Source organism: Gallus gallus, chromosome 20 (assembly GCF_016699485.2).
Source record: "Gallus gallus isolate bGalGal1 chromosome 20, bGalGal1.mat.broiler.GRCg7b, whole genome shotgun sequence".
Classification (NCBI taxonomy): Eukaryota; Metazoa; Chordata; class Aves; order Galliformes; family Phasianidae; genus Gallus; species Gallus gallus.
The window spans coordinates 10,026,277-10,037,571 of NC_052551.1; the positions used below are offsets into that span (position 1 = coordinate 10,026,277).

General features: G+C 39.7%; 1 protein-coding gene across 8 annotated transcripts in view; it reads right to left on the reverse strand.

Annotated features, from left to right (window-relative positions):
• The window catches only part of RTEL1 (regulator of telomere elongation helicase 1), a 36,856-nt gene extending 25,568 nt beyond the window's left edge, over nt 1–11,288 (reverse strand). For all 8 annotated transcript variants that reach the window (XM_040650967.2, XM_015296601.4, XM_040650966.2 and 5 more), the window contains exons 1-15: nt 11,235–11,288; nt 10,945–11,062; nt 10,521–10,719; nt 10,153–10,246; nt 9,446–9,527; nt 8,803–8,863; nt 8,466–8,541; nt 7,697–7,781; nt 6,686–6,751; nt 6,093–6,246; nt 5,393–5,431; nt 4,685–4,763; nt 4,152–4,249; nt 3,265–3,320; nt 562–636 (exon numbers count right to left, since the gene is read on the reverse strand). In XM_040650967.2, coding sequence (XP_040506901.1) covers nt 562–636; nt 3,265–3,320; nt 4,152–4,249; nt 4,685–4,763; nt 5,393–5,431; nt 6,093–6,246; nt 6,686–6,751; nt 7,697–7,781; nt 8,466–8,541; nt 8,803–8,863; nt 9,446–9,527; nt 10,153–10,246; nt 10,521–10,719; nt 10,945–11,046 — 1,266 coding nt within the window. In that variant the 5' untranslated portion in view covers nt 11,047–11,062; nt 11,235–11,288. The remainder of the gene's footprint in view (nt 1–561; nt 637–3,264; nt 3,321–4,151; nt 4,250–4,684; nt 4,764–5,392; nt 5,432–6,092; nt 6,247–6,685; nt 6,752–7,696; nt 7,782–8,465; nt 8,542–8,802; nt 8,864–9,445; nt 9,528–10,152; nt 10,247–10,520; nt 10,720–10,944; nt 11,063–11,234) is intronic.
• Nucleotides 11,289–11,295: the final 7 nt, after the last annotated feature.

The following is an 11,295-nucleotide window of genomic DNA, read 5'->3' on the forward strand; positions in this document are numbered from 1 at the left end:
AGCTCATGATAAGGAGCACAATTAATGCCATTTTATAGTGATACTAAGGTTGTATAACTTCCTATCTACTTTTTATTTCTTGTTTCCAGCTTTTCATGATGCATCCAACAAGGAGCAAAGAAGCATATAATAATTTAACCATCCATTTTCAGTCAGTTTATGGGAGCAGCATTTCATGGGTGGCCCCGAAATTTCACATAAGCCTCATGAAGAACTCCTGCACAAATGGTATTACAAAATCTGAGTAATACAAGAGATGAGTTTGCCAGGAGAACACAATACTTCCTGTAGAAGTGCAACATTTTCAATAATACATATTTTTTGCACTCTTTTAAAGTCTGAAGTGTCACAAGGAAAAAGTTTCTCAATAAATTACTGGATAGGTCCCCTTTTTCCGTGGGACCTGATGTAACTACTTCTTTTTCTGGAAGAACTTACATGACCCCCTTGTAAGTAACACCACAATTTACTATGCTATCCACATCCTTCTCAGTCTTGAATACATAAGCACAAACATTACATGCTACCTAGGAAAGATGCAGAACAGAAAGCATTTCATACCTTATAATATCTGGATATCGACTGAGGTGGTACAAAACTTGTTGTGCCTTCTGGAGGATCAATGTTGAATACAGTCTAGAAGAAACAACATAATGACAATGAAAGATTAAACAACAGTTATCAACAAAATTAACATACCTTCGCACTGAGAAGTGTTTCCAGAAAAATCACTGTAGAGATAACCTTAAATATATCTCCTTGCTCCTTTTATTTAATAAGGTAATTTTGAACAAACATTTTTACAGGCAGTTCTTGCTAACCACTGGACTTCCTCATTTCATAGAATCATAGGTTGGAAAAGACCCACAGGATCATCCAGTCCAACCATCCGCCCTTCATCAATGGTTCTTGCTAAACCATGTCCCTCAACACAACATCCAAACGCTCTTTGAACACCACCAGGGTCGGTGAACACCACCACCTCTCTGGGCAGCCCATTCCAGTGCCTGACCACCCTTTCAGACAAGTAGTATTTCCTAACGTCCAGCCTGAACCTTCCCTGGAGCAGCTTGAGGCCATTCCCTCTAGTCCTATCACTAGTCACACAAGAGAAGAGGCTGACCCCCAGCTCACTACAACCTCCCTTCAGGTAGTTATAGAGATCAATAAGGTCTCCCCTGAGCCTCCTCTTCTCTAGACTGAACAATCCCAGCTCCTTCAGCCACTCCCCATAAGGCCTGTGCTCCAGACCCCTCACCAGCTTTGTTGCCCTCCTCTGGACACGCTCCAGGGCCTCGATGTCTTTCTTACAGTGAGGGGCCCAAAACTGGACACAGCACTCAAGGTGCGGCCTCACCAGTGCTGAGTACAGGGGGATAATTACTTCCCTGTTCCTGCTGGCCACACTATTTCTGATACAAGCCAGGATGCCATTGGCCTTCTTGGCCACCTGGGCACACTGCTGGCTCATGTTCAGTCTAGCGTCAATCAACACCCTCAGGTCAATTTCACCAAACAACAAGTCAGAATCTAAATATACTCAAATTATACCAATGATAGTATTACTATACACACTGTACAGGACTTCTGGTTGCTCAAGAACACAAGCACGTCGCAGTGATGAGATCACAGACAGCCACAACTGTGTGTGCAAGAACTTCTGGAATTCCCTTAGCTGAAAATTCCAGCTGTGGTATCTTACCCTAATAATACACTGCCCAGAAAAAGATCAAGTTGTAATTGCATTTGTTCATCCACATTTTACATGAAAAGGTTCTAAAAACCCCACACAAACGTAGAACAGAATTGTGCTTCCTTCCCTTTCCTGTACTTGATGCCTTATGAGTAAAAGGAATGCAGTCGCAAACATAGAGCTTTTCATGAAACCAGCTGTGGATCTCAAATATTTATAAGTTCTGCTAATTTTTCTAAACAAAATTTCTTCAGACATTTAAAATGAGTTCTCCGAGCTCACAGGAATATCAGCTAGTTAACAAGAAAGATGTTCTCCAGCAGTAAGAAGAAAACAGAAGCACAATTCCTGGAAACATACATTTCTGAAAAGGAGTCAGTGACAGGGTATGCAAACAGGATTTTAGTAAGCATTCTTCTAAAAGTGAAAAAAGTGATTAGTAATTCAAGGGAAAAAAAGCTGTCAATAGGTTAACTGTTGAAGGCAAAGCTCTGTAAGAAGGAATTGCTGTATTTTACCATGGAAGACATTGGCTGTAAGCTAGAGACTGAACACTGCCACCCACTGCCCATCTCCATACTTATGGGTTTTCTTATCATTCAGCCACTGATGCAACTTTTCATAAAGTAAACCAACCAACAGCAACAACCAAAAACAAAACCAGCAACATACAGTAAAGCATTATTATTACTTAATCTACCTATTAAAGACTGATAAAGAATGATCTTTATGATCCAGATGAGACACAATTGTTTGTCTTAGCTCACTGTTAGAAAAAGATCTAATTCAACCTAGTGATCCCTAGTGACTCAGACAGATACAGGCCTTAAAATCACCAAAATTCTGAGAATACAACTGTGCTCCAAATGGCAGCAGACTTCCAAACGTGTAATGGTATACCTAAGATACTATTTGTTTGAATATTACACTCTCCAAACAGTATTACTCTATATTTGAGTATCGTCCAAGTACACCAGAACTTGGGTCAGCTTCAGAGAGCAGTCAGAAATTAAACTACAGGCCCACAGTACCCTCTTACTCTATGGGACCCAGGTTCTCATAATCAATGTTTTGTAAATGCACAGCAGTGAGAATACTGTCAGCAATGCATGTATGCCCACACACTTTTAGTATTACATTCAGTTCCTGTGACACAAAAAGGATTTTTATTTTACAGACCTCCTGACTTAATCTTTCTATCAAAAAAAATGCAGTTAAAGTGATCTTTTATTTGCTTTTTTTTTTTTTTAAAACCTTAGCCTGTCTCTTCTTTTGAGAAGGTCTCACATTCCCACACACACATGCTTGAATGTGCACAGCCCAATAACCCAGCTCCACCTGGTGGAGGCTAAACCCAGACAAAATTCAATCTAGCTCACCACAACAGGACATCAAACCTACAAAATAACAACCAGGGTAAAAATCAAAGTAGGTTATCTCATTAGGCATCAGCTTTCTTCTCTAAACCTGCATATTTCCATCAATGCACAAGTATATACACAATTAAAAGAAAAAAATGGTTTAAAAAGTGTATATTTCAGGCAACTATAGCTGCTGCATTAATTATTTACCTGGATAATATCTGAGAGTTTATGCAGTCCAGAGGTATTGATAAATATCCCAGTGCCTACAAAGAACAAAACAATTACTTTTACAGTACGAATATACGTGCATTTCACATGAACAAATAGGATAACATATGAAATACACTGACAATGAGAATTTGACCATGGAAATGGCAAAGATGTGCATTTATTAAGCCCGAGAAGGATGCTGGGGGAAAAAAGGAAAGGATAGATTTGCCCACAAAGAATGCATTTGCAGAAATGTCTGTCTATATTCCACACTCCACGGAGAGAGCTTGCTCTCTTTATTGCTTTCATCGAAGAGTCAGCTAATGAGAATGAGCTGTTCAGCAGACATGACAAATCATTTTCTCAGTACATGTTGAAGTTGGACCTGCTTCCTTGCAAAAGAGCTAATTGAGAACAAGATGCTAATGGACACCAGAACAGAACATAGTTAAACCCAGAAAAGATCAAGCAACTCCCAGCATTACTATCTCATAAATCCATGACCCAGGAATAGTTCAACACACAAAAAGCACCATCAGTAAAACTTGAGCAAGCTCTCCTCAAACATTCCTTCTGGCTTTGTAAAAGAATAGTGTTTTGTGCAAAAATCCTCTAGGTGTGCACATGTGCACACACGCAACAGTAAATGCTCAGATTTTGACACAACATTGGTTCTTAAAATAAATTGTGGCTCAGGAATGGACAATGTTTCCCAACAGAGGACCCAGCAACAAAATGATACTGTTCCTCAGGGTCAGATTTTTAATTTTAAGTGTTAAATTCAAAGATGCCTTTCTCCACTCCCCCAAAACAATGTGAGCTTCCAATTACTTACATTAGGGAAAAAAGTCCAAGTGAAATAATTGATAAATTTACAGACTTACGGCCTGAAAGAAACTGTAAAATCTGATCTAGTGACTCCAGGAGTGAGGTTTTGGTTTGGAACGTTATTTGGGCCTGTGCAAACAGTTCAAAGATGTAGCTGCAATTCAGAAATAAAAAAAACACAAGTGGGTAAACACTGTAAATAATCACATGGATACAATTGCTACTATTCTTTTTACAGCAACAATTTCACTGTCTAGTTGCAAAACATACTTCCAACTCAGTAAGAAAGAAAAAGTGATGGGAATGTAAATAAATATTTCCCATCAAAAATAATGATTGCTACACAAGGTGATTTAAGAAAAGCTGCAACATTGAATAAGCACTATTCCCAGGAACTAGAATATTACTACCAACCCTAATAGCTACTGATACAGTGATTACAGTGACATATTTTTTGTTCCACTGCAGGTTTGTTACGTGAGCACACAGTACATTCATAAGCAAAAAGCTCACACTAGACTCAATTTAACCTGGGTTTAGAATCTATTATTCTTCTAACATGCGAACACATTAATGAGAAGAAATTTACCTTCCATCTTTGGTGACTCCACTGTCATTTGGTGGCAGCTCCACTGCATCAATTGCACTTTCTAGCTGAAGAAGAATTTCTTTAAGGGAGCCAGAAGGAAAAATAGTTATGGTTTGTAGAAACTCATTTCAGGAGCTCATCTGAATCCCTTTTTCAAATGTAATTTATTACAAAAGCTGCTATCAAGAACAGCAATTTAGCAGTTTTCTTGATCCTGTAGACAAGCTGAAATGATTAAAGCCAATTTCCTACACATCGTCTCTAAGTATTTGTATTAAACTTTAACAAATTCTATGACTTCAACCTATGACCTCTTAGATTAAGACTGGTACTCACAAAATACAGTTGCTAACTAAGTATTAAACTCTTCTTTATAGATAAAGTTCTTAAAAATGCTTTGCAAATAGACATCTCAAGCCCCTGATACAATCACTACATAGCATCACCTTCTTACAGCAGAAGGATGCAACCAAAACATTTCCAGCACACTGACAACATTACAAAGCCAAGGAACTTATGGCAAAGAGACAAGGGATGCATTTATCTGCCAAGTCTCACCTTCCAGGAAAGTAACTGCAACTAAACATTCCACAAAATTCTCTGAAAAACAGAGACTTCCATGAATTACTCAGTTGCTGACCAATTAACCTTTAGAAATAGTTACAATAACAATTTTTAACAACAAAATAAAAATAAAAAGAACCTTACTCTTTATCTTTGCTATATCTTCAAGTTCCATGTTCAGCCCTGTTGAAGAAAAGAAAGATTTTAAGGAGGATGTTTCACGTCTGTTTCATTTCATTCCTAATTTCTTCAAGCCTTTTCAGAAATTATCAGTGTGGAAGCTAGCACTGTGTACATAAGAAAAACACCTTCTGTATTCCATTCACTGTCTCCTTTCATGACTGTAACAATCAGAAAGATCGACACAATGGAACGGTGACAGAGGGAGTGTAACCACAAAGGGACTAGTGCAAAGGAAAGGTGTTACAAAGAAAAAGTGCTCACCCACCTCTGAAGATCTAAGCTTGCAGGGAAAACTCCACAATGGAGGGATCTCCAACCAGAAACCCCCAGTGGCGGTCAGCCCTTAAATGAGTGCTAAGAAAAGTGCAGCCAGGCTCCACTCTTCCTGACTCGCAGATGAATTGCCTTCACCTGTGCTCCCAGGGCTGACCACGTCCTTTCCCCAGGTGCTCAATCAGTGGTTCAGGCCATGACTCAACAGTTACCATACAGATGGCATTTTACATCACATTGCTTTGGCCAAAGTTTTTCTGTTTGTCTGACATTATTAATAACCAATCACTTACCTACAAATGAGAGTCAGTTTTCCAGAAACTACTAGAAAGATTTATTTTCTAGTTATATTTCCCAGTAAAACAGCAGTTTGTGGTTGCCAACATACCTGAACTGATGCTCTCCATATTGAATTCAGCATTTACTTCATTCTGTTGAACTACTTTGGCTTGTTCTTCCAGCACTACATTTATAACATCAATTGCTGAAGCCAAATCATAGGCTGTCAGGTCAAAAGACGACGACTCTTCACACAATCTTTCCTAAAATACCAAGGAATGGAAGCATTACTTGGACTGCACAATGTGTTATTTGGTCAGGTGGTTTCACAGATGATAATGTCTAGATGAGCAGACTTCCCTTCTGTTCCTCAAGCTCACACTTGAGGACATTTTCAAATACCTTAAGACTTTGACTTACACTAGGCATCTTTTTTTCTGGAACCCAGAAAATGTTTACTAAAGAGTGCTCTTTTTTTTGCATTATCAAAAATAGTATCATTTCCATCTGGCAGCAAATCAGAGTCATCAAAATCTCTTTAGGTTAACAGACATTACATCAGTGATCATATGACCATGATAACTGACATTAACAAAGGACATAATTGAGCGCAGACTTTATAGATTACTTGTTATACAGTACTGGTCTGTTTTTCATTTTGGATGATGTTTGAGAAATGGCAACAGAACAGAAACAACATACCACATTATGAGCTTCATCAAGTATTACCACGGTCCCCTTCAGCTCTATGTTGTGAGCTCGTCGGCTCTAGAGATGAGAAAGAGAGAGAGAACACTTATGGAGATTTCAACTGATACTGTATTAAAGAAGAAAACATTTCTACCATACTAGGATTTACAAGTTTATCAGAATTAATTTCACTCATCATTTTTGCCAATAGGGATTTGGGAGGAGTGAGGTGTAAACTGGGGAGATTTAGCTTGTGGGTTATTTTTGCGTTGTTTGTTTTTTGGTTTTGTTTTATTTCTAAGCAAATTTATTCTTGTGACATCTGTGCTGATGCTGTGAAGACATCCTCAGCAACACCAAATCATCTAACTTCACAATGGTTCCTTGCTTAAGGTGGTAAGAGGTTTTTTGTTAGATTTCTTAAGCATTCGGTCTTTTTGCCTCTTGCAGTAATAAAACATAACCCAGCTTCTACTACAATTCATGAATAACAACAGATTGCAAGAAGATGTTAGCAGATCTGTTTCCTCAGTTTTTTTTTTTTAATCTGTGAAACACTGACAATTTATTGCAGCAGCTTTTTATAAAGCCAGCAGCTATGTGCAAAAGCAGCCCAACCTCTGCTGGGAAGGTTCACGTATTCTAGAAGCCATGTTGGTCACTGCAGAAACAAAAGTTTCTCAAAACACATGCAAAGCCACTGCGAATTATGCTACTGAAGCTTTGATTTCAGGAGATAAATATAATCAAACAACAAAGACATCATATTCTGCAAAGCTAATTTGAGCAAGACCTCAAAGAAATCAACAAAAGAGAAAAGATTTGCTAACTGTGGGAAAGTAGAAGTAAATAGAGAAAACCACAAAAGGGCATCCCCTGATTCTGAACGAGTTTTGATTGTTTCTGAAGCACAGCACACAATACACTTTCTTGCTACACATCTGTTCTCAACAGCTTATCCACTAAAAGTCAACCTGAAATGAAAATAAGAAAACTGTATTTAAAAACAACGATGTGTGCTACCTTTGCGTCCAATAAATAGTTGTAAGGCATGAAAATAATATCTGCCTGCTGCTTCAGGCTTCGAGAGAGATAATAAGGACAAGCTCTGTTGAGAGAAAAGTAGCAGAGGTTATAGATGCAGAAATATTAAGAGTGCATTCATCATTCAGGTACTATGTTTCATGCTCTCAGTGGTTTCTAATCTATTTCCTAATGAATTGAAACTGCCATGTTTGATTTTCAGGCAAATGGCCCTATCCATACAACACATGTAATAAAGTGTAGGAACTAATGTCCATCAATGCACACAGCTCAGCTGAACAAAGGAAAAAAGAAATTAAATGAGAAAAGAGTGTTATTCATTGCTGCATTATACTTTTAAACCTGTAGGCAAGAAGTAAATGCTGGGCGAGGCTATTTTATCTCAATAAATCAGTCATATCACCCTCTTAAATCTGAAACAAAACTGAAATGCTTGTCACATCAGATGACATTGGAAGCCTCTACTCAAGCAAGAATTAAAATACTGGTGATCTGATCTGAGTCTTTACACAAGAAAGAATTGAAATAAGACTGCTGTGTGATGAAAACAACAGTAAGAGAAGTTAAGGCTCAAATACACACACTATTATGTTAGAAGCTGTCTCTGCAACGTATCTGGCTACTTCACTTGGCTCTCAGCACTGCTCTGCTACTTTAGTGTATGTCCAGGTCATATCAACGTATTAAGAACTACAAGCTGATGAACAGTTTCCACAGGTGAGGCAGAGTAAGATCAGAGAACATCTACCTGTGCTTGCTTCCATTTTTAACCAAGTCTTCAATATCCATGATTGAGTCCATCAGTCCTTTCTCTGTAGACTTTTCTGTGAACAGTTATAACATTATAACCAGAGGCTTAAGTGAAGGTACCCCACAAGGACTTCTTGTTACCCTGGTCATCACACTCATCCACCTCTTAACATTTTGTTCTCAAAAGACATGACTGCAGAGCACAACACACGCATATATGTGCATACCACATACAAATGCACACAGACTCTGCCTATTCTTTCAGGCTTCTCCACCTGCCTAGCAGACAACTCCCTCTCCAACAAATGGGGCTTTATTTCCACAGCCAAACTCACCTTCCACATTGTTATAAAAATGACAAGCACGAGCCATCACTTTCTTTCGGCACATATAGATCTGCAAAATATAATACTTTTTAGCACAGCTCGTCAAGCACTGTGAAGTGAGCTAAGAGATGAAGTGTTATCCATTATCTATAACACCACCTGATGAATAAACACGAGCCACATTTCTTCAGTTTTAAAATCAGGCATCCTTCTGTTCACCTGAAGTTACACTGTGTGTGTGAGTGGCAAAGAACACTCACAGGTTTGGAGAAAACATGCTTATATTTTGCTATGCTTTTCAGAAGAGTGGTCTTTGACATAAAAATAACAGGTAAAGCAATCACCAAAGCATTATTTTTAAATGGTTGGTTGCCATTAAAAAACACTGAAGTGCAGACCTGAATAAACTGCCAACTATTAATCACCTCTCATGTGCTACACAATCACATCCTCCTTCAAATGGAAAATGCCAAACTAAATCTTGCACTAAAATAGATGTGGCAAGTTCCACAAAATGCATGAAGAAATGAGTATATTCCACTGCAGCCTCCAGTGATAAAACAACGTCAGGCTTAAGAATTACATGCTTTATGTCAAAATGAAAAACAGCCTGGCATGTTCCTGTTTCATGTTTTCAAGGCTCTGTTCTCACCTGCATGTGGTTGCTCTCCTGTCGTTTCACCTCCGGATTGATGCAAAGCTGCTCTCTGGAACCCAAAACACATATCTTTGGCCTGTCCAAACACAATACACAAACCTGGTGTTAAAAATAAAGCAAGGAAGTAGAACACAGTTGGACACACCTATGTGGGGTTTAATACCTCAAATGTGAGAAGTTCATGAGAAATATATGAGCATAAAACACGGGTCAGAATCATAACCAAGGAGTTAGCCTGTTTACAACGGCCACAGATACACTTCACAGTACTACATTTCTCCACGGAACAGTGGGAGGTAATGAGTAGCAGCTTACATCATGCAGTAGAAAATTTGGGTTTTGTTATGACAGATCATCCAGATAAGCTGGGGCTGCCACCTATTGCAAGCTACTCAAGAGGCAGCTGTCATTCTTACATGAATAAGATTATGACAAGAACTAATGCAAGGAATTTTAGAAGCAAATGTGTGAAATAAAGAACCTAAACCAGACTGAGTTCAGGAAATTCTACAACTGAAGGAGAAAAAGATAACAACAAAGAACTCCAGGTTGTGCACGTGCACGTTAAGAGAACTACATTACAGTGAGTATCAGTTTTTTATATCTTCATAAATTTATACAGACAAACTCAGACAGCAACTAAAACAGTATTTTCCTCCACCTTTTCTTTAAATAGGAGCACCATCCTAAATCACATTTACCTGTAGACTGTGTTCTTTAATTCGTTAATGACCTGTGTAAGCTGAGAGTGAGTCCTGGATGCATAAATTATTTTAGGAATGTCTGTGTAAAACGCTGTCAAATAGAGAGGAAAAAAAAAAGCAGAAAAACACCATTAGCACAACAAGAAGAACATGGGATATTATTAGTTTCCTTTCCCAGCTGGTGCTATGGCAACGATTTGCCTTGTAGAGACAGCAAGAGATTCTGTCACACAACTACTCGCACACATAAAACGAGCTAAATGCACTTTTAATACTCTAAGAAAATTAAAAATACATAAATAAAAGCAAGTGTTCGTTAACATCCCCGCATCACTCCCACGGAGTGTACAAATCAAAGAACTCACTTGGGATGTCACCATCCGTGGCAGCATTGCCCCAGGAGGACATGGGTCTGTCAGGGAAGAGTTCGACTCCATTCATACGCTGTGCAATTTTGCGGGCTGAGATGGTATCTTTGAAGTGTTCCCTCCAGGCCAGAGTGGAACAGAGCAGGCATAGGGTCTTCCCCGTACCTGTAGGGCTCTCTAGAATGCCATTTACTTTCTTTATTGAAGAGAAATAAAGGGAATAAGGGGAAAATGAGTCATTTGGAGGTTCAGCTAGAACAGCTGCTCAGGCCTATGCTTGCTCATACAACAGAAAAACACATATCCATATAAAAGTTCTATAAAAGCACGACCTGTAGGACCCTCTAATCAACTTAGTGAGCTCAGCCTAAAGCCCAGAGGGAGAGGAACTACAATGCACATTTGCGCTTGGCGGTCTCACCGTCTGCAGACACTCGAGCACTTTGGTCATGTACGTCTCCTGGCACTCGTAGGGCTGGAAAGGGAAATCCACCGTGACGCCCCTCAGCGTGACCCTGGGCATCGCTGCCGACCGATCCCTGCAACGGAGCGCGCCGTAAGCAGCCGGCACAGGCCGGAAGCCCTCAGGAACTTTGAAACCGACCGAGGCGACGTGGAAAGGCCGTTCAAGGCCGTCTCAACCCGTCCCGCAACCCCGGAACTCCCCCACCCGTCCCGGTGGCGCTGCCACACGGTGCTGCCACCCCTCACCTCCCGCACCGCCGTTCGGAATCCCCGCGCCTGTGTCACGCGCCACTCCGCCTCGGTCGCG